Source organism: Leopardus geoffroyi, chromosome B4 (assembly GCF_018350155.1).
Source record: "Leopardus geoffroyi isolate Oge1 chromosome B4, O.geoffroyi_Oge1_pat1.0, whole genome shotgun sequence".
NCBI classification, from domain to species: domain Eukaryota; kingdom Metazoa; phylum Chordata; class Mammalia; order Carnivora; family Felidae; genus Leopardus; species Leopardus geoffroyi.
The window spans coordinates 59,232,795-59,257,478 of NC_059341.1; the positions used below are offsets into that span (position 1 = coordinate 59,232,795).

At 36.3% G+C, this 24,684-nt stretch overlaps 1 protein-coding gene across 19 annotated transcripts in view; it reads right to left on the bottom strand.

Moving 5' to 3' along the window:
- LMNTD1 (lamin tail domain containing 1) overlaps window positions 1-24,684 on the bottom strand; it is a 523,246-nt gene that overhangs the window by 74,429 nt on the left and 424,133 nt on the right. For 15 of the 19 annotated variants that reach the window (XM_045465471.1, XM_045465475.1, XM_045465472.1 and 12 more), the window contains 4 exons: window positions 21,119-21,305; window positions 20,213-20,332; window positions 18,315-18,529; window positions 17,574-17,745 (listed from right to left, as the gene is read on the bottom strand). In XM_045465471.1, the coding sequence (XP_045321427.1) occupies window positions 17,574-17,745; window positions 18,315-18,529; window positions 20,213-20,332; window positions 21,119-21,305 (694 nt within the window). Of the gene's footprint in view, window positions 1-8,727; window positions 8,890-17,573; window positions 17,746-18,314; window positions 18,530-20,212; window positions 20,333-21,118; window positions 21,306-24,684 lie in introns of all 19 variants that reach the window. The other 4 variants (XR_006709236.1, XR_006709238.1, XR_006709237.1 and 1 more) reach the window with 1 other exon arrangement.

Here is a 24,684-nt window from a genome sequence, read left to right on the forward strand (position 1 = left end):
CTTCACCCCGGTGATGAATGAGGTGACAGATATGGTGGCCTCCTTCACTTCTATATACTTAAGCAGCCATTGAAAGTCACTTTGTTTAATTTCTACACAGAAAATGAGAGTATCAAACTGAAATAGCACTCAATTGAATAATACCAAGTACCAATTAGTTCTAGCCCAGAAATGAGATGTTCTTTTATTCCTGTAAAATAAAAGATAAGAAGGCAAAATAATTTTCAAAGTACAGACAATAATGAGCTCCTCTGGAAAAAAAACAACTACAGGAAAAGCTACTCAGTTATATCTAACCCTTTCTTTTTCTCTGAAAGCTCAGAAGAATTATCAAGTTAAATTGCCAGTATTTGATTACAAAGAAACAATATCCAGAGGCTGGATGTGAAAGTGTGATCTGAAAGAAAGATGAACAAAAATGCAGGGTGTTTCTGGTTAACACAGTGATTCTCTTAGTCACTAATAGGTTTCTGAATCCAATGAGTCAGCATGCTATTTGGCTCATCACAGTGAAAACTTTCTGAATAGTAAGTTGTGGACCTGGGGCATGAATAGGTTTCTAAGGTATTTTCCATACCAGAGACAGTGGCTCAGATGTAAGAATCTAGCTCATCATTTCTCATCTTCTGGAGCAATTTGTTGGCATGAAACAAACCTCGTGAATATTTTATGTATGTCTTTCCAAACTGAGTGGCCTGAGGATGGAGGTTTTGAATTGCACCCTGAAAACTTGTTCTTCAGCCAACAAAGTACTGATTTTAGAGATAAAAATATTTATAAAAAAATTCCCATCTATAATTTCTTGAAATTTAATGACAGAATTATCAGTAGCAGTGGTGTTTATTTCAATTTCAGTGAGTGATGGCAATTTCTTGATGGTTATTTGAGCCCGAAGCATTCAGCCTTAGTAACTTTATTATTGTTTTTCTAATGCTTATTTATTTTGAGAGAAGGAGAGAGTGAGAGAGAGAGAACACTTGCATTAGCGGGAGAGGGTTGGAAAGAGAAGGAGAGAGAGAATCCCAAGCAGGCTCTGCATTGCCAGCACAGAGCCCAACTCTGGGCTTAAGATCATGACCTGAGCTGAAGTCAGGAGTCAGATGCTTAACCAACTAAGCCACCCAGGTGCCCCCCTAGTAACTTTAATCTTACAATACTCTGATATCCTGAAATAGTATTTCTTACTTGTGTGAAAAAATGGTTCACTAATCATTTTTTCCATAAATGAGATTATAATATTTCATAACTAAAGGTAAATTACTTTAAAATACTTCTGTCTTATAATGTTGAATTGTTTTTAGATAACAGATCTAGCCATGAAGTTATCCAATCATTCTGTCATTAGAACTAATATCTTAAAATTCTTTGTATGATTATTAAAAAAAAATTATTTCACCTTTAAGAAGAGACATATAAATGGTTTTATTTGTCTACTATTTAGAAAAATGTCCTGTAGGAATATGGTGATGTTATAGTATAAATTTTCTGAAAGCAAGCAACAGAAAGAAAAATCATTACCTCTGAATACACGATGTGATATAATTTCCTTTATAAAAAAGTTCTTGATTTTTTGATGCTGTTATTTTGATAACAAAAAATTGGACAGAAACTCTTGACAGTTTTCAGTGTTCCTTCAACTAATTATTTTCTACTCAGTCTACGTGTAAGAGGTCCAAGATAGTCAGATTTTTTCCCCTACATATCAGTTCATATAATTTCTAATTATATTATTGATTAGTACTATGTATGTGTGCATATAGATAGATAGATACATAGATAGATATAACGTTAAGTAAAAACCAGAGATGTAACACTCAACATTCCAAATTCTTAATCGATAAATGTAAATAATGTGACACAAGTATAAACATCAATATAGAGAACAAAGAACTTATATAGAGGATACTTAAAGATAATTTATTTCTAACTTGTATTTTTCCTTTGTTATTATTATGGATTAGAAATATGTTCTTATAGGGAAGAAATACTTTGATCCCAGCACAGACAAGCCAGACCTATTGAACTGTACTGAGAACTTGCCTACAGTCCAACTAAAGTAAAACTCCATAAATGTGATCTTACGATATATAGAGCTTACAGTGGTGAGATTTTAAATGTTTAATTCTTGCATATTATCTATGTTCTAGTTTCCTTTATTTTCTAACAGATTGGCTTTTATAGTGTGGTTCTGCCGTCTTCAGAAACAAAGGAACATTGTTGTTATTATTATTATTACTATAATAACATTGTCTGGAAGACAGTTGTAGCTGTAGAGTCTACAATTAAAATGAATCCCACTACAGGGTGCAATATGGATCACAGATGATAGGCAAAGGGTATCAGACAGCATGCAAATAAGGTACATTAAATCGCACACACCACACCGCCTGCTTAAAACAATGTCTATAGGATACTATCTTCATACTAATTCCTGCCACTTAACTGAGCTACAGAAGAAGACTGACAGTGTTGTCCACATTCTGTGAGGTAATCTCAGCAAAAAGAATGCAAATTCTCTCTAGGCCTAGGAGAAACGGTGGCAACACAATGCAAACACATTTGCTTTGTCAAAGGTTAACCTTCCTAAGTGCACCTCCTTCATGGTGTCCTCATGCCTTGCCTCTGTGTGCTAATAGCTCCAAGGGCATACCACATTCTATCAGAAATGTTTATTTTTTTCAAATTTTTATTGTGAAAAATTTGAAACAAAGAAAACATGAAAGCATAATGCAACCAAATATGTATATCTGTCACCCAGCTTCACTAGTTAATATTTTGCCACTTTGCATGATCTCTCTATGCTTATATCACAGAACCATCGAAAAATTAAGATCTTTGTATGAATCTAAGAACAACCAATATAACCACAACAAAAAGAACACAATTAATGGCACAAGGGAAGAACAATGACCTGTCAATATCTAATATTAATTCTACATTTAAATGTACTTAATTGTCTTAATATCTTTTTAGCTGTGACTTTTGTTTTCTTTTTAACAAGTAGCTTTTTAAGTGAAATTAAATGGTAGTGATGTGGTGTAGGCCATCTGGTTTAGACACAATAACAAGGGCTTAAAGAAAATTATTTCTCTCTCATTTAGCCTGGAGATGTGCTGACCCAGGGCATTTAGTGTGGCTTTTCCATCCTAACATCAAACTCACAGCTTCATCTCTGACCTGAAAGACGGCAGCTGCAGCCCTTGTTATCACAGTACACAGGAGACACAGAGAAGTACAACTCCAAGGGCATAATCCAGATGTTGCATACATGATTTCTGTTCACATTCCATTATGCAGAATATAGACACATGGTCCTATCTAACTGCAGCAGAGGCCGAGACAAATAGGCTTTATTCTTGGTGGCCATGTGTTGAGGTTTCCCTGGACTTGTGCATTGTGTATCTGAAGGAATGATGGTTTAGGGGCAGTAATTAGCCATCTCTGCCAGAGATATTCCTGGACATGACTAAGCTATGATGAACTATGTTAAAATCAAATCCCTACATGCTGCAATATAATGATAGGCCTAGACTTATTTCAGGTAAGACTATTTTTCTCTTACCTTAAATAAGCTTTCTTAACACTCATTTTGAGTTCATCAATCTATTTTTTAAGATTTCCTTTCTCTTTCCTTGTCAAGATATAAGATGTCAGTGCTCATTACTGTAACTAACTGCTTACTTCTCCTTTCTAATTTTCCTTTATTGTTGTCATCAAGTTTCTAAAAAAAGTATTTTATCTAAGTATAACATACTTTTATTTAAGTATAATTAACATGCAGAAAAGTTCACAAGTCATAACTGCACAGCATGGTGAAAACAGTGAGAAAACAGTGATACATGTAAACACTATTCAGATCAAGAAGTGGAGCATCGTTTGTATTCTAGAAGCAGTTTGTGTAGCCTCCAAGTACTACTCCTCTCCTCCCAGAGATAATTATTCTGATCTTTAACACCATGGTTTAATTTTGTATGTTTTTGAATTTTATATAAATGGAATCATACAACATGTATTCCTTTTTGTCTGGCATCTTTTGCTCAATATTATGTTTATTAAGTTCACTAATGTTATTTCATTGGCAGTAGTTCATCCACTTTCATTGTTTATGGGGTTGTGTTAATAGATCATAATTTATCCATTATATTACTGATGAATAATTGGATTGCTTCTTAGTTTCTGACTGTTACAAATGCAGTTGTTATGGGGTGCCTGGGTGGCTCAGTCAGTTAAGCTTCCGACTTCGGCTCAGGTCATGATCTCATGGTTTGTGAGTTCGAGTCCCACGTCAGGCTCTGTGCTGACAGCTCAGAGCCTGGAGCCTGCTTCAGATTCCATGTCTCCCTCTCTCTCTCTCTCTGCCCTCCCCCACTCATGCTCTGTCTCTCTCTGTCTCAAAACAAATAAATATTACAATTTTGTTTAAAAAACAAATGCAGTTGCTATGATCATTATTGTATTTTTTTTGTATACTTATGTATATATTTGTTAGGCATATAAAATTCCTGGGAATGGAATTGTTAGATTATAAAGTAATGGGATATTTGTATATCCAGATATATTTTTTTTGCCTTATTGCATCCAGACTTCTAGTGTAATGTTGAACAGAAACTGCCATAGAGAGAATTCTTGTCTATCTGGATCTCAAAGAGAAAACTTTCATATCTTCTACATTAGTTATGGCAATTTGCTTTAGGATTCTTATATATAACATTTATCAGATTGAGAAAATTCTTTCTGGTCCTAATTTTCTAAGGTTCTTTCTTCCTGGGTGGCTATTTAATTTTATCAAATGCTTTTTCTATATCTTTGAGATGGCTATATAATTTTCCTCTTTATTCTGTTAAAATGATAAGGTTATGGGGCACCGGGGTGGCTTATCAGTTGGGCGTCCAACTTCAGCTCAGGTCATGATCTTGTGGTTCGTGGGCTCAAGCCCCACATTGGGCTCTGTGCTGACAGCTCAGAGCCTGAGGTCTGCTTCACATTCTGTGTCTCCCTCTCTCTCTGCCCCTTTTCCACTCTCTCTCTGCTCCTTTTCCACTCATCTGTCTCTCTCTCAAAAATAAACATCAAATTTTTTTTTAATCTCTAAAATGTAAGGTGACTTGATTAATTTTCAAAGCTCAAACCAACCTTGCATTTCTGAAATAAACCCACTTTATTTGTGATGTATTACCCCAAATAATCCATATTTGAAAGAAGATATCACATTAGAAATTAGAATATATTTTGACTGAATGATAATGAAACTATGACATATGTCAGACGATAAACATGACATTATTATATAATTCTTTTAGTGTCTATCCTAGATTACAACTTGAATCCTTGATTTACTAAAGACTACTATAAATTATAATTTTTACAACTTACTGGACAAAACATGTAATTTAGAGTACTTTAATTCCATTTACTCCCCTCCCAAATTATGTATTATTGCTGTTGTTATAGATTAAATTGTGTCCCCCCAAAATATATGTTGAAGTCCTAACCCCAGGAACCTGTGTATGTGACCTTATTTGGAAATAGGGTCCTTGCAAATGTAGTTAAGTAAGATGAAGTCATACTAGATTAGGGGGGACCGTAACCCAATAACTGGTGCCCTCATAAGAAGAGAGAAATATGGACACAGATACTTAGGAGAGAAGGCCATTAAAAAGCCATCTACAAGCCATCTACAAGCCAAGGACCACCAAGGATTGCCAACTAAGAAGAGGGAAGGAAAGATAATCCTCCAGAGCCTTCAGAGAGTATAGCCTTTATGAACACTGTGATTTCAGACTTCTGGTCTCTAGAATTGTGAGAGAATATATTTCTGTTGTTTTAAGCCTCTAAGTTTGTGGTACTTTGTTACAGTAGCCCTAGAAAACTAATACAGTTGTCATGTATTTAAATTCTATATAAATTTTAACCCCTACAAGACAATTTGTATTGTTTTGTATAGTGCATATTCATTTATGTTTATCCATCTTTGACTCTTTCCATTTTTCTTCATTTTGTCCTTCATCTCTGTACATCCTTGCTTTCTTCTTGAAGTACTTCTATCCGTATTTCCTGACCTTGGATTTGCTGTCGATGAATTCTCTTAGTTTTTTTTACCTGAAAATGCCTTTATTTTACCTTCACTTTCTGAAGTATACTTTTGCTAGGTATAGAACTCTAGGTTAGTAGTTCTTTTAGTATATAACACATTGACAATATCATTCCATCATCTTCTAACTTCTGTTATTTGCTTTTCTGAAGTTTTATTATAATATACATTGGTGTTCCCTTTGGATTTGTGCTGCTTGGGATTTATTTTTCATGATTCTGTGACTTGGTGTCTTTCATCAATTTTTGACAATTTTTTTCATTATTTATTTATATATTACTTCTGCACCAATCTTTCACTTCTTTTCCTGTGGAACTCAAATTACAACTTTATTAGACCTACGTTTTCCTAATCTCTTATAATCTGGTTTGTTTTTCCTTCCTTTCATTTCTTCCCCCAATTCTTTCCTTTCTAGCTTTTGGAATATTTTCTAAAACACAACATTTTCAGCATTGCTTCTAAAATTTTCCTTAAAACATATATCTAAATCTATGAGATGCTTGCTTAAAAACTTTCAGAGTCTCCATTTCTGTCTGTCCTTCAGAAAACATGTATTAAACAACTATTATGGGTCATGCACTAAGCTTAGTGCAGGGGACAAGGTAAGCAGTGTAAAAGTTATTTCTATCCTTTTAGAGTTTATAGTCCAGCGATAAAGAGAATTTATAGTAGAGTGCTATAAGGGCTTTGTATGATAGGGGAAGTATAGGATGCTAAGAGAATATATATAAGGAACATAAAACTAATTTGGTGGAGGCCAGAAGATGGGCTTTTTGGAGGTAATTACATATAAGTGGAAATGTTGAGAATGGAGAATATTTATCCAGGTGAAGAGAGGAGTGACAGAACTTGTGAAGGCCTAGGGGTAGTTATGGTATGCTGGAGGAACTGAAGGAACTTCAAGCTGGCTGAGGCACAGAGTGCAAGATGAATGTTGAGATAGGCTGGGTCAGGCTACAAGATACTTATGTAATTTCATGAGTTTGAACTTCATCATGAGGATGTTGGGAGAGAAAATGAAAATATTTAAGCAGGAAAAGTGAAGAGGTAATTTAAGATAAATAAACAAGATTCTGTGGTTAATTATAGGTGGGAGTGGAGAAAAAAAGGAATAGAGAAAGATTCTCAGGTCCTGGGGTTCTGAATGGCATTTCCTGAGATAAGGGGAAGAAGTGGATTGACAAACTTTAAGGGAGAGATGATGATGAGGTAAATTTTGTAAATGTTGGGAATGAGACACTCATGGGGCATCCAGGAGATTATAGGTAATTGGCCTCATGAATTGAGTTCAGAATAGAGGGCTGGGCTGAAGGGATAGATTTTTCCTACTCCATATCATTTCTGATATAGTTTTCAAAGTTCTTTCAAAAATAGGTCTACCTATATGAGCCACCTGCTTATAAACCATCAGTGTCTCCTCCTAGCTATCTGATACAGTCCAAACTCTTTCACATAATGGTGTGCAAAGACTTTTATAGTCCCCACCAAACTTTCCAGACTAACATCTCAACATATATTTCAGTTGGATGCAATTTCTCACTGTTCTCTAGACACATAGAATTTATTTTTATCTCCATATGCTTTTAAAATATGCTATTTCTTTTATTCAGAATGCTTTGCCCACTTTCTTTTAAACTTGAATAGCTTCTATACATCTTTCAATATCATAGTTCAAATACTATCTCCTTTGAGTTGCCTTTTCAGTTGCTTTCATGTCACTTTATAAACGTTTCTAAAACAATGTTTTTTGAACAGAGATCCTGTCCCATTTATTGGTAATGAAGTAAATTTAGAGGGTCATGACAGGTACTTAAAAATGAAATAGAATACAGTAGGAAATACAAACAACTCAGAAAATTAAGTACTGCCTTTTGAAACTTTTGTGTCAGTTACACATGTACATGTGTATATGTATACTGAGTAATGATGTAAACCATATTTCTTACTGTGGTTTATGGTCAAAAATATTTGTAAGTCACTACCTTACTATGTTTGTTGCTTTACTATTTGTTTTTCTTCCCAGAAAGAGAGTGCCTTATTTTTGTGTCTGTGGTGCTTTGCACTATGATTTATTATAGGCAATCAGCCATTTTTGAGTAAATTGTTTATGGTATGGGCTTTACCCAGATGTCAATATTCTCTCCCTCTTTCTTTTGTTCAGTGTCCCTTCAATTCTTCTATTAAGGTAAAGAAATAGTTTAATTTTGTTGATAACATGTCTTTAATACATATTCTTTGTAGAAGGAATGATGTATTCTAGGTTTGGAAGACATATTAGTAGCAACAGATAAGTTTTCTGAGCTTCCACAGTTCATAGTAGAAAAATTTCAGAATTTCAAGTTAGATTTGAGGTGAACAACAACACAATACAAGCACCACCACCAACACCAACACCCAAGTTCATGTATATTGCTTCAGGGAGAGGTGGAGGAGACAAGGACCACAGAAGGAACTACAGGGGGATTCTGCTTTATAAGTAATACTTATTTATTTTAAAACAGAAAATAGCTGATGCAGATATGACAACATATTAACATTTTCAGTTGAAGTAGGAAGAGGACTGTGTTGCAACTTTATATATTTTATAGTATTAAAAAAATTTCAAAGAGGGGAAATTTTCTAGCTCTATCACTTACTTTTTTAGCTGTGAAATGGGAATATTAATGGGACTTATAATGAGATGAAAATTTATTATTTCAGTATCTGTCATCAGATTTCTCTTATGATAGGGTAGGATATCTTGACAGCCTTTTGAAAGAAGTTGTGGTGATCTCTGAAGGATGGGAGGAACTGTGCTTCTAAAAGAGAAGATGAGAGTGATTATGAAAAGAGATTTGAAGTGAAGGGCCAGTGGATGCCCCCACACCCCTTGTAGGACAGTTGAAAGGACTTTTAAGGAGATTCTATTCACAATTTTTGGCTTTTTTTTCCTGGTAGGGGGCTTTGATGAAACCCTCTCTCATAATTCCATAGTTATCAGGAATACTTTCCTCATACAAGTGTGTGTGTGTGTGTGTGTGTGTGTGTGTGTGTGTGTGTATGTGTGTGTTCTACTTTGTTGTGAACATTCAGTGGGAGAGAATGAGTTTCATATCTTATTTAATCATTTAATAATCTGTTAATCCACTACGTTAACTGGACCTTCTGCGCATCTTGTGATTTCCATCCAGTTTCCATGCAGAACACTCCCCTATGTTTCTGCTAATTCCTATGGGAATAAATTCTCAGCAGACCAAATGATAAGTGGTAACTTTTGGCAAACATCCTGCTATTGCTTTAGAAACACTATTATCAAGAATAGAAACAAGCCAAAGATGGTCATGCTTACTGGAACTCTTCCATAATATACCAGAGAACCTAGTCAATTTAATAACATAAGAAAATAGTATAGGACTTCTGCAGAAGATAGCAGAGTAGGAGTATCCTAAGTTCACCATGTCCCATGGATACACCTAGATAACACTCACATCAGTGCAAATAACCAAGAAAACCACCTGAAGACTGGCAGAACAGACTCTCCATAGCTCAATGTAAAGAAGAGGCCATATCAAAGAGGGTAGGAAGGATGGAGACATGGTTGGGAGCCAAATGGAACCATGGGATTGTCCCAGGGAGGGAGGGATACCACCAGCATAGAGACAGGGAGAGGACCAGACCCCATACCAGGCACCTCAGGCACAGGGAACCCACATGGGGAGCCAAACGTTTGGCTTTGAAAACCACAGGTGCCTAGCAATCAGTGGAATTTTAAAAATCAGTGACTCAGCTCTGGGAGAGCTGGGAGGATGGAGTCTCTGCTCTTTTAGGGACAGCACAGCAAACAGCCCTGCTAAGACATAGTATAGAAGCAGCAGTTTGAAAAATGCCTGAAATATAGAAGAAGATTTTATTTACTAATCTCAGAGTATGTGCTAGAGATGCAGGGATCTTTGGGCGACTACTCCAAGAACAAAAGACCTGGTGGGTGCCATTTCCCTCCCCTGTCCCCCAGCCTAGATATACAGACACCTGTGGGAACCAGTGCAGTGCCAACACACTCCACCTAGCTTACTAAAAGTATATCTCACTCCTGGGCTCTTCTATGGACCTTTCTCTGCACCCAGCCTCTGGAGGAGTTCTCCAAAGTGGCTAATGGTCCCCTACCACAGCAGAGGTAACCCTATTAATACTGCATGCCAGGTCCCTGTGAGCTTCTGCAGATCTGCCCCCTTCAACCTGGTGAACCTTGGCAGTTTTCCCAGGTGGCTGTAAGGCCCCTCCCACAGCAGACCAGGATGGTCTTTGCAGGCACCACAGTCTACTCCCACATTTTCCTGTAGACTATCTCCTCTAATATACCCTTGGCTGGAGCCCATCCAAACTGGTGCCACAAGCCTGCAGTGTACAAAGAGCCCCAGCAGGGGCCAGGACCACTGCAAAGTAACTCCTGGGACAGGGGAAGATAATGATAGAAACCAGTCCAACTGAAGCCCACAGTAGTCTGGTAGTCTGGGGGCAAATATCAGGACTGACTACAGGTTCCGACTACCAGCAAAAGCTTCTCAGTGGGCAACACAAAAGAAACCTTAGCAGTTCAGTGCTACTGAAGTGCTGGCATACAACTGGTCTGACTCAACTCAAGCCCAAGGGTGGCCCCAGACTGGCCCACTAACAGTACAGAGACCAAACACTGACCACAAACAGCAGAGAGTCATTGCAAATAACTGGAATGAAGGCAAATGTGAGTCAGCCACAATAGTAGGGCACACACAACCTAGCAGGCACTCCTGAAGTGCCAGGTTCTGGTAACAGGGAACACTGCACTGCAGGTCTTCAAAGGACATCTTCTTCATAAGGCCACTACTTTCAAGAGCAGGAGGCATACCTGATCTTCTTAACATATAGAAACATACACAGAGAGTTAGACAAACTGAGGGGACAGAGGAATAGGTCCCAAATGAAAGAACAGGACAAATTCAGAGCATGGGAGCTAAATAAAACAGAGATAAGTAATATGCCTGCTAGATAATTAAAGTAATGGTCACAAAGATACTCACTGGACTGAAGAAAAGAGTAGAAAACATCAGTAAGACCCTCAACAAAGAAAGAGAAAACAAAAAAGAACCAATCAGAGATGAAAAACTCAATAACCAAAGTTAAAATTACACTAGATGGAATAAGCAATAGACTAGAGGAAGCTGAAGAATGAATCAGTGACCTAGGAAACAGAGTAATGGAAAGCAATCAAGCTGAACAGGAGAGAAAACTAATAATAAAAAATGAAAATAGACATAGGGAACTCAGTGACACCATCAAAAGTAATATTTGCATTATAGGGATCCAAAAAAAAAGAGAATGAATGCAGAAAATTTGAAAAATAATAGCTGAAAACTTCTTGAATTTGGGGAAGAAAACAAATCCAGATCCAGGAGGAACAGAGAGCCCCCAATAAAATCAAACCAAGAAGGTCCACACCAAGACATATAGTAATTAAAATGACAAAAAGTAGTGAGACAGAGAGAATGTTAAAAGCCCAAAAAGAAAAGAAAACAGTTACATACAAGCCCTTAAGGCTAACAGTGGACTTTTCAGCAGAGACCTTGCAGGCTAGAAAGGAGTGGCATGATAGGTTCAAAGTGCTGAATGAAAAAAACCCACAGCCAAGAATATTCTATCCAGGAAGGCTATCATCTTAACATAACAGAAAAATACTTAAAGAGTTTCCCATACAAACAACAGTTAAAGGAATACATGACCACTAAACCAGGCCAATGAGAAATGTTAAAGGGGACGTTTGAGTGGAAAGGAAAGACCATAAGTAGGAGTAAGAAAAGTAGAAAGCACAAAAGCAGTAAAATTAAGTGTATCTATAAAAATCAGGTAAGATATTAACAAAATAAAAGGATGTAAAATATAATACCATATGCCTAAAATGTGGGAGAAGGAGGAGTAAAGAATGGGTTGAGACTTTAGTGACTGTTACCTTAATATAGACTGCTATATATGCATAAGATGGTATATATAAGCCTAATAGTGATAACAAATCAAAAATCATTCATAGATATGCAAAAAATAAGGAGAAAGGGATCCAAGTGTATCACTAAAAAAGCCAGCAGGGGCACCTGGGTGGCTCAGTCAGTTAAGTATCCGATTCTTGTTTTCAGCTCAGATCATGGTCTCATGGTTCATGGGTTCAAGCCCCACATCAGGCTCTGTGCTGAAAGTTTAGGATTCTCTCTCTCCTTCTCTCTCTGCCCCTCCACAACTCATGTGTGCTCTCTCTCTCTCTCAAAATAAATACATAAACTTTAAAAAAAGCCCGCAAACTGTGAAAGAAGAGAGCAAGAGAAGAAAGTAACAGAGAACTACAAAACAACCATAAAACAAGTAACATAATGGCAATAAATACACATACCTATCACTAATTATTTTGAATGTCAAAAGACATAGGGTGATGGAATGGATAAAAAAGCAATACCCATCTATATGCTGCCTATAAGAGACTCATTTCAGACCTAAAGACACATGCAGATTAAAAGTGAAGAGATTGAGGGGCACGTGTGTGGCTCAGTTGGTTAAGCATCCAACTTTGGCTCAGGTCATGATCTCACAGTTCGTGGGTTTGAGCCCCACATCGGTCTTTGTGCTGGTGGTTCAGAGCTGGGAGCCTGCCTCTGATTCTGTGTCTTCCTCTCTCACTGCCCCTCCCCTGCTTGTGCTCTATCTCTGTCTCTCAAAAATAAATAAACGTTTAAAAATGTTTTTTAAGTGAAGGGATTGAAAAGCACTTATCATGCAAACGGAGGTGAAAAGAAAGCTGGGGTAGCAATACACATCAGACAAAATAGCCTTTAAAACAAACACTACAACAGAAGACAAAGAAAGACACTATATAATCATAAAGGGAACAATTTAACAAGAAGACATAATAATCGTAAATATTTATGCACCCAGCATGAGAGCAGCCAAACACATAAAGCAGCTAATAACATACGCATAAAGAAAGTAATTAATAGTAATATAATAATATTAGGGGACTTTAACATCTAACTTATCTGATAAAGGGTTAGTATCCAAAATATATAAAGAACTTATAAAACTCAACATCCCAAAACCAAATAATCCAGTTAAAAATTGGCAGAAGACATGAATAGACATTTTCCAAAAAAGACACACAGGTGGCTAGCAGACACATGAAAAGATGCTTAACATTACTCATCATCAGGGAAATACAAATCAAAACTCCAATAAGACTTCACCTCACACCTGTCAGAATGGCTAAAATTAACAACACAGGAAACAAAGCTGTGGTGAGGATGAGGAGAAAGGGGAATCCTCTTTCACTGTTGGTAGGAATGCAAACTGGTGCAGTCACTCTGAAGAACAGTATGGAGGTTCCTCACAAAGTTAAAAATAGAACTACTCTATGATCCAGCAATTGTACTATTAAGCATTTACCCAAAGGATACAAAAATATTGATTCGAAGGGACACATGCACCCCAATGTTTACAGCAGCTTTATCAACAATAGCTAAATTATGGAAAGAGCCCCAGTGTCCATCAACTGATAAATGGATAAAGAAGATGTGCCACACACACACACACACACACACACACACACACACACAGGAATATTAGCCATAAAAATAATAAAATCTTGCCTTTTGAAACGTGGTGGATGGAGCTACAGTGTATTATGCTAAGTGAAATAGTCCGAGAAAGACAAATACCATATGATTTCATTCTTATGTGGAATTTAAGAAACAAAACAGATGAACATAGGGGAAAATAAAGAGATGCGAACTGGAAAACAGACTCAACTTTAGAGAACAAATGAGGGGAAATGGGTGGGGGAATGGGTTAAATGGGTGATGGTTATTAAGGAGGGCACTTGGAATGAGCACTGGGTTTTGTAAGTAAGTGATGAATCACTAAATTCTACACCCAAAACTAATCTTACACTGAATGTGAACTATCTGGAATTTAAATAAAAACTTGAAAAAAATAACTTATACAATTGAATACCAAAGAAACAAATAACCCAACTGAAAAATGGAGAGAGGACATGAATATACATTTCTCCAAAGAAGATATACAGATAGCCAACAGATACATGAAAAGATACTCAACATCACGAATTATCAGGGAAATGCAAATGAAAACCACAATGAAATATCACCTCACACCTGTTAGAATGGCTAAAATAAAAAAAGACAAGAAATAACAAGCATTGGTGAGGATGTGAAGAAAAAGGAACCCTTGTGCACTGTTGGAAGGAATGCAAATTGGTGCAGCCACTGTGAAAAATAGTATAGAATTCCTCAAAAAATTGAAAATAGAATTACCATATGATCACCATAGTGAAAATACTACTGGATATTTACCCAAAGAGAAAAAAAACACTAATTCAAAAAGATATGCGCCCTTATGTTTATTGTAGCATTATTTACAATAGCCAAGATTTAGAAGCAACCCAAGGGTCCATGTATAGGTGAATGAATAAAGAAGAAATGGTATATATATACAATGGAATATGACTCAGCCTTAAAAATGAATAAAAATCTGGCCATTTGGAGCAACAACATGGATGGATCTATAGGGTATGATGTTAAGTGAAATAAGTCAGTCTGAAAGACAAATACCATATTATTTCACTCAGATGTGGAATTTAAGAAACAAAACATGTGAACAAGGAATAAAAGAGACAAAAAGATTCTTTTAAAAGAAGATTTAGATCTTTTTAGATCTTTTAGATCTAAATTCTTATAGATCTTTTAAAATATTCTTTTTTAAAAAATTATTAGAATGCCAGTGTAGTTAACATACAGTGTTAATTAATTTCAGTTCAATATATTACTCAGTGCTCATCAAGGTAAGAGTATTCTTAATCCCCTTCACCTATTTCACCCATCTCCCTGCCCACCTTTCCTCTGGTAACCATCTGTTTGTTTTCTATAGTTAAGAGCCTATGTTTTGGTTTGCCTGTTTTTTCTCCTTGTCCATTTGTTTTGTTCCTTTTTCTCCACATCTTCAAAACACTTGTTTCTTGAGTTTTTAAGTTTAGTCCTTCTGCCAAGTGTGAGGTGATATCTCATTGTGGTTTTGATTTGCATAACCCTGATGATGGATGATATGGAGTATCTTTTCACGTTGGCCATCTGTATGTATGTCTTTTTTGGAGTAACGTCTGTTCATGAACATACTCTTAAATATACAGAACAAACTGGTGGTCGCCAGAGAGGAGGTGGGTGGGGGATGGATGAAATATGTGAAGGGGATTATGAGTACAGTAATTGTGATGGGCACTGAGTGATGCACAGAGATTTAAGTAATAATATTGTACACTTGAAATACAATAAAATTTATGTTAATTATAGTTGAATAAAAAGATTAAAGAAAGAAAATTTGAAGCCAAATTTCTTTGAGAAACAAGTTGTCCAGAATGGGTAAAATAGTGTCTACTATCATTATTTGGAGAAAAACATAATTCGTGTTCTTCTTATGAATCTCAAATCTAAGTTGTAATGCACCAAAAGTGTGTGTCTGTGTGTATTATACATAAAAATTATATGTATAAATTATTGCTAAAGAGCTCTTTAAATTTCCAAATCTCTTACTTGATGGATGAAGAAAGTCAAGCACAAAGATATAGGGTATTAATTTTATGAAATTGAATATATTCAGGAATTTACATAATTTTTATCATTCCACTTCTAAAAGTAACTATTTTGGGGGAACTACTTCCAATTATGTGTTAGTATACTCACACAATGGTTTTCATACTATGGTATAGAATTCTATGATTCCAGAAAGGTACCTCAAAGATCACAGGGAAGGAGAGAAGAAGCCAGGGAAGATGGGAGGGAAGAAGGGTATAGTGGGCAGTGGGAATTGCTATCTTTTCTTCAATTTGGACAGGTTTCTTTGTAACATTTTATATATTGAGTCTGCCTAATGTTTCATTTAAAAAAGCATCCCTCTACTAATTAAAAGTTTGCAAATCATTATAGCTTGAGCAGCATATAGCACCTGTATGAAGCTGACTTTCACAGCTTAGGATCGGGAATTGCATTCTAATTAGATTCTTGTAAACATTTGGGGGCACCTGATGAACTCCATGGACTCTTTCTCCAGAAACCGTCATATAGGCACACATTTGTGTACCAGATGTAGCAGTTCAGGGACTTCCCAAAATCCATTCACAGATCCTGGGTTGATAACCCAACTTAAGAGGACTGAAATAAGAAACTTCGTGTTGAAAAAGAGTAAGAATTTGGTATTGATATTAGAATGTGTTTGGAAAAGATGTTTATAGCAGCACTTTCAACAATAGCCAAATTATGGAAAGAGCCTAAATGTTCATCAACTGACGAATGGATAAAGAAGATGTGGTTTATATATACAATGGAATACTACTTGGCAATGAGAAAGAATGAAATCTGGCCATTTGTAGCAACGTGGATGGAACTGGAGAGTATTATGCTATGTGAAATAAGTCAGGTAGAGAAAGACAGATACCACATGCTTTCACTCATATATGGATCCTGAGAAACTCAATAGAAGACCAGCGGGGAGGGGAGGGGGGGAAAAGTTACAGAAAGGGAAGGAGGCAAACCATAAGAGACTCTTAAATACTGAGAACAAACTGAGGGTTGATGGAGGGTGGGGGAGAGGGTAAAGTGGGTGATGGGCATTGAGGAGGGCACCTGTTGGGATGAGCACTGGGTGTTGTATGGAAACCAATTTGACAATAAATTATATTTAATGTAAAAAAAGAAAAGATAAATTTTTCTTTAAGCATAGCATAACTTTGTAAGGCTAGTTTTTCTTGCCTAATGAAAAACAAAATGTACTTTTGACCAAACTTCAAGTATCCCATGTACTCTTTCTGGCCACATTATTCTTTTATATATTGAGTCTGCCCAATATTTCATTTAAAAAAGCATCCCTCTACTAATTAAAAGTTTGCAAATCATTATAGCAAATCATTATTCAATAGATATTGAGAACAGTAGAAGACACTGTGCTAAAGCAAATGTAAGTGAATGATTTATGATACTTGCTTTAGGAGCCATCTACACTTGAAGAAATGAATAGTATTTATGTATGTATGTATGTATGTATGTATGTATTTATTTATTTATTTATGTTTAAGTTTGTTTATTTTGAGAGAGAAACAGAGAGAGTGAGTGGGGAATGGGCAGAGAGAGAGTGAGCGAGAGAGAATCCCAACCAGGCTCGCTCCATGCTGTCACTGTGGAGCCATATGTAGGTCTCAAACCCACAAACCATGAGATCATGACCTGATCTAAAACCTAGAGTCAGATGCTCAGCTGAGTGAGCCACCCAAATGCCCCAAATAGTTTTTAGTACTTAGTGAATTTTATCACTTAACCCCTTTCACCAGGTCTCCTTCCCTCCTTCTCTCTCCTTCTTCCTCCTCTCTCTTCCTCCTCCCACCCACATCTCTTAACTCTCCAGTGGAATAAGTACTTTGCCTTACCTGGGCTGGATCAGACCCAGTTGACTGAGGCCTAGGCTGTCTATCTAAGCTGCTTCCAGCCATGCTGGTATTGTGAGTTTCAATCAGAGGACAGTAGGGATGTGCAGGGACATTGGGACTGTGGCACCAAGGACTGCTATTAGGAAAAAGGGTTGGTGGGTTTTCTTTTTCTCTGTAAAAAAAAATTAAGTCCAAAGTGAACCAAAAAGGGATCATCATAGTTCATTATCAATGAACCTCAATTAAAGTGAAAGCATGTTTCAAGACCATGTTTTAAGACCATGTGGGCAGTGCTTTTATCACATCAGAAGTATTTGCCCACACATGTGTAACAAATTATTCACGTTAAGCCACAAGGCAACTTTTGATCCAAGATGAAATTCCTAGATGATTCACTATTCCCTCCACCGAAGCACTGCTAAAGACATGGTGATAACTTCATCTCTTCACCTCTCCCCAGCCTTGCCTCTAACAGCATTGCCACTAAGAAGTGAAATGGCCGGAGGGGTCTCGATATTGCCTAGCGGAAGTCACCAGCCTTTACTGTCCCATGACTATAACCCTGCTTTCTCTGTGTTTTTCACAAAACACAAATAGTATTATGGTTTTTATCATTCTATTTGAAATAGGATTTTTTTTGTCATTATTGATTTACCTACTCATCATGTCTCTACTTGTCACCCAGTCATTCCTACTTGTTCAGTTAAAATTTTTTTTTTAAAAAATGCAAACAACTTTTACCTTTTAAGAAAAACTCTAACTTGTTCCATCTGATTTTTTGAGGTATCCTTATTAGACTTGTCTTGTTTTTCTTTAGTTGTAGATATAGCTGTTGGCCAATGAAATATGTGTCTTTGACACGTTGGACTTACTGTTGAGCATCTGTCAAATTCAATGTCAGTCTCTAATTTCTCCCACACTTGTTTCCAGTGAATAGGAGTGTACCAGGCGACAGCCTAACAAAAATGATTCATTAATGTCAATTACCGATGGAGTTGGATAGATTTTTTTAAATGTCATAGGCTTATTGCAGTAAAATTTCAAAGTCAAACAATTTGATGCCACTCACTTACTATGGGTGAATTAATAAAACACACAGTGAGGATGTAATAAGACATCCTGGCCTTAGTTTCCAATTCTAAAACTTACAAACTGCATAACCTCAGACAGATTAGTTGCTTATTATCTTGGACTGTGTCCTCATATGTGAAATGGGGAGGATGGTGGTAGGGAATTGTTATATGAGGGTGTTGTGAGGTTCAATTAAGCTACTAAATTTCATTAACTATAAAGAACTGTGCAAAAAGCAGTTGTAAGTAGTTGTGTAGTTCAAATCAGAGTAAAAGGAGCAGTGTAAGTACAAAGACTAATTTCATTTCAGGTAAGGACAATTTACTCAAATAGGCATTCCAGGAGCTCAGAGATCTGGTCTCTCGTTCAACACTCAGTGTCTGGGAACAGTGTGCACACAAAGTAGAAACCCCAAATGTGTTTGCAGAACAAATAAATGGGTGGATAAATATGATGAAAAATCTGAAACAGAAATGCCTTAATCATAATCTGCCAATGATTTTTTACAAGGCTGAGTAAATAACTTAGATTATATCACCTATTTTTCCCATCAATGAGAATCATTAGAAGTATTACAAAATTCAGTTTTAGCCCGCTGAAAGATCTAAAGGTAAGTGAGTAAATGCTTCAAAATTACAGCTAATGAGTGGTCTCTCTATCTAACAACTGCTGTTATTACAGAAAGACATTAAATGGCTCTTAATAAATTAGCAAGTCTACTCAAAAGAGAGAGTACAATCTAAGAATGAGGTATAATGTAGCAAGAAAGACAATCAAAGAGATAGATTCCAATTAACATATTACCTGGATTAGTAGTTATATGACATAGTAAGTTAGACTGGGGGTAAGAAAAAAAGATTTTTTAAGAAAAATTAAAATAATGTTTTTGCAAAAAGATTAACTTTTTTGTTGTAAACAAAGATAGCTTTCAACTTTATTAGTGTGTTTTTGGGCATATACTTAACGCTACTATTATGCTAAGGAAAAGGTAGAGTGAAAATATAAAATTGTCAAATACTGGGAATAAGTTACCTAAAATTATTACGAATACACTTAATTTATGGTGAAGTTGATTTAAAGTATAGTTGTTACAAATTAGACTATAGATTCTTTCATTAGAATATTAATATCTTAAGAGCAGATATCATATCTGACTCTATGTTATATTCTCAGCACTTATTACAGCCATTGGAATGGACAATAATCTCAACAAATAATTGAGAAATGAATAAATGAATAGAAAAGGTCTCTATGTAGTACTTTCCTTTCTTATTCCACTCTTTGGCCTAAATATCATAAATAAAATCCATCCCTGATTCTAAAATTTGAAGTAACTTCTTATAAATATGGGCTATGAAAATTATTTTTGCCAACTTGTAAGTAGCTCTTTGGCATTTTGGCCCTGGGAAGAGGATGCTGTTGATTTGCCTGACATGTTATTGCAGTTGGTGATGGTTCTATCCGAGCTCTTAAGGATGGAAAATAATTGAGTCAGCTAAGAGGAGAAGGGGAACCTAAGGAGAGCTATGCATTCTTTTAAAAGCTATTGTTGAGAATCAGACACTGACTTCACCATTAGGTTTGCACAGAATTGTTGTACAATCTGGGCTTGTTTTAAACATTTTTTGTTCTCTCCAAAGAAAATCTGATGGTGGCTGATGCTTTGCTTCAGATGCAGCTGCCCATACCTATAAGAAAAATGGTTTGTTAATGACAAATGCCATTGCAGCTTCACATAGTTTTGTATATGTCAGGGGGTCATTGAAATGTGTCATTTTGAACAATGAGGTTTTAAAATATGACTGTATAATATATAATATCAGCTGTGTAAACCAAGCTACTGTACATGACTTAAAGGAAAGCACAAAAAAGAAAGGAAACCTTCCAGCATCAACTAATTACCTGTTCTCTAAGCAAACAATCTCTTTGCTTTTTTTTTTTTTTTAATTTTTTTTTTCAACGTTTATTTATTTTTGGGACAGAGAGAGACAGAGCATGAACGGGGGAGGGGCAGAGAGAGAGGGAGACACAGAATCGGAAACAGGCTCCAGGCTCTGAGCCATCAGCCCAGAGCCCGACGCGGGGCTCGAACTCAGGGACCGCGAGATCGTGACCTGGCTGAAGTCGGACGCTTAACCGACTGCGCCACCCAGGCGCCCCAATCTCTTTGCTTCTAAGGATTATGTTTGCTTAGTTTTGGGAACCTAAGTATTTCATTTTAATAGTGAAATCATAAAAACAAAAGGTATTGTACACCAAATTGAGGAAAGCAATGGAAATTGAATTATGGGCGTTAATTTACATCCAGGGATGGACAAAGTGGCACAAATAACCAACAACAACGAGAAACCACATTTTACGTAGAGATCAAATGATGAAGAAACAACTGGTGCTGAGCCAGTCTGGATGGGTCGATGAGTTTTTCCTGTACAATTCTAGTTCAGAGCATCACAGCATTTATATCTGGCACTCACTGTTACTGTGCGATTGGCCTGCATTATGATATTTGGAAGGAAGCGGTACAAAGAGACTGTTTGTCCATTCACATTTTGCTGGAGAATATGACCTCCAATCTCCAGTTCTTTGTCAAGGGAAGAGTTAATGAGCTTCACGAATAAACCCTTGACATTTACTTCAGCTATTTTAATGTCTCCAAGAGCACTGAAAAAATAAAACACAAAGATTATAAGGCGACTTTAGAGAAACGTGTCTTTAGCTCATTTTAAGGACTGAATAATATGCTTTGAAAGTACAACTTTCAAATAGCTGTATAGTCTGTTGGACACAGTCTATGTAGAAATAGTGTATTTTATAACCTAAGACAAATGGCTCGATCTCTTGGTTCTGCTTGTTTATCTATGCAACAAAATTTTTTCACATGAAGTAATTAAAGAAAAGTTAGAAAGCACTTTAGGTGTCAAGGTATAAATGCCATAGGAAGATGTGTTTATCATTATTTACATTCCTTCTGTTCATCATAAAAGCACTGAGACATGAAACTACCATCTAAATGAAGAGGAAAGTTAAACCATTCAGATTATTTCGGATAAAGTTACTGTGAAGATGAATAGCAACTACATGCTTAAAAAGAATGATTGAAACTTAAAATATTATACAAATATAAAATGGTAATTTTTCCCTGCAACATGTTGAAAGCCTAGTGTGTACCAGGGACCAGGCTAAACATTTGTATGTTAGCATTTCTTAGAGTGTGGGTCACATGAAATCCCATTTGTGGGTTATAGCCATCATTTTAAAAATGAAATGCCAGTAATAATAACAACCAATAATTATTATGTGCTGGGTACTTTGTAAAGATTGTATCTATAACTGCAATTTCATATCCACAATTCCAAAATCCAAAAAATCCTAAAAAACCCCAAAGCTTAAAAAAAATACGTTTGATATTGTGATGAGCACTGGGCATTGTATGTAAGTGATGAATCACTAAATTCTATACCTGAAACTAATACGGCACTGTATGTCCATTAGTTGGAATTTAAATAAAAACTTGACAAAAATATACATTTGAGGAAAAATCTGACCTGAATTCTTTCGGTGGCATAATCTGACCTGAAACTCTTGGGAGGCTATTAAGAGTCTTCATTTGTGGTTTGTGTGAATATTAATTATGTTTGGCTGTAGAAAGATTAATGTTTGATTTTGGATACTTTTCTAAGCCCTGATGGGGTGTTATGTAATATGTGTTCTGGTCATCATATTACTTTCTTCAAATTCCCCAAATTCAGAATTTTGAAACACATTAAGTCCCCAGATATCTTGGGAAAGGCATTGTGAACTTTCAGATATTCATTTAATCCTCACAATAAGGCTACCCATTTCTTACTGAAGGTCATGGTAAACAATCTGAGGAACACTAACATTTCATGTAATTCTTCCAACAAGTACCAGTGAGACAAGTACTATTTAGTCCCATTTTACAGACATGTTTAGAGAGAGATTGCCGTGTCCAAGAGTACCCAATAAATGTTAGCATTAGCTCTTCTGTCTCACTCAACTAATGCATTCTCAAAGAGGGTTGATGCAAACGTTCAAATTGTTTAAAGTCTATATAGCCTGGTGGTTGAGTACTGCTAGAAAACACACACACACACACACACACACACACGTATAAATTACTGCCACAGAATAAATTGGTCTTCAACCACAGGTGGGCCCTTAATGACTCCCTTAGTAACTGGCAGCAAGGTGTGTGTGTGTGTGTGTGTGTGTGTGTGTGTGTGTGTGTGTGTGTTTTAGCAAGTTGTGTTCTTCATGAGCTAAACCAGCATGGTCCATTATTCCTCCAACAATGTACAAAACCCTGCCTCACATCTCCATCCTTACTCTCAGCAAATAATCTCACTAAGAAAACAGGGCCATTAGAGAGAAGTGTGTTTTCCTGCTTTCCTCTTAGAAGCAGGTTCACCCATACCCACTTTACCTCTTCTCTGTTCCAGCCCATCTTGTTTCAGTGGAAGAGGGGCCTTTCTCCCATCCACAGTGAAACCCTCTGCTCACCGCCTCCCCCCACTGCTTCAGCATCTCAGTCCATTCATTATTCTTCTTTTGTCCTTTAATACTAACCTCTCCTTCCACAGTGCCCCCTTTCCCCAAATGTATATGTATCCTCAAACTGCCACCACCTTAAAAAAAACAATCTTCCTCCATCTTCCACTTCATACTGCTATCACAATCAAGCTTTTGGAAAGACTATGTCAATAATTCTTCACCTCTTATTCACTCCTCCATCCACTACCATCTACTTCTGCCTTAGAGCAAGATGACCAATATCCTCTTGGTTGGTAAACTGAGATAAATTGAGTGGTTACTTATTTTTTTATTGATATATAATTGAAAAACATTATATTAGTTTCAAGTTTACAACATATTGATTTGATATTTGTATACACTGGAAAACGATTGCCACAATGAGTCTAGTTAACATCCACCACCATACAGAGTTACATTGTTTCTTGTGAGAAAAAATTTTAAGATCCACTCTCTTAGCAACTGTCAAATATGTATTACAGTATATTTATTGAAGTATAATTGACATACAATATCCTATTAGTTTCAGGTGTACATCATAGTGATTCAATATTTTTACACATTACAAAATTATCCCCATGATAAGTCAATAATATTACAATATTATTGACTATATTGTTTATGCTGTACATTACATCAGCATGATTTATTTTATAACTCAAAGTTTGTATCTCTTAATCCCCTTCACCTATTTTACCTGGCCCCAAGCTCTCACAATTCCAGTAACCAACAGTCTGTTTTCACTACCTATGAGTCTGTTTCTGGTTTGTTTGTTTGTTTTGTTTTTTAGATTGCACAAATAAGTGAAGTCATATGATATTTGTATTTCTCTGTCTGACTTATTTCATTTAGAAGTATACCCTCTAGGTCCATTCATGTTGTTGCAAATGGTTTCATTCTTTCTTACAGCTGAGTAAGATTTTGATAGGTAGATAGATAGATAGATATTCATCTATTGATGGACATTTAAGGTGTTCTATTATCTTGGCTATTGTAAATAATGCTGCAATAAACATAGGAGTGCCATCTATCTATCTCTTCAGATTGCTTTCATTTGGGGGTATATACCCAGAAGCAGAATGGCTGGATCCTATGATATTAATTTTTTGAGGAACTTTAATACTGTTTTCCACTGTGGCTGTACCAACTTACATTCCCACCAACTCAGTCTTTGTCTTAATATCTCGGTGGTATTTGCCTCTGCCAGATATGGCCTCTTTTTTGGAACTCTTCTTGTTTACCCAAGTCCACTGTTTTCCTTCTTTCAGTCTGGTTGCTCCTTTTCAGTCTCTCTCTCTCCCTCTCTCTCTCTCTTTTCTTTTTAGTCTCTTTTTCAGATTTTTTCCTCTTCACCCATCTCTCAGATATTGATCCCCAGGATTCTGTCTTTAACCCTCTTTTATTCTCATCACACTCCATATATGTGATATACTCTATGAATTAGGCTTAAGTAAGCATTAATACACTGATGACTGCTAAATATAAATTA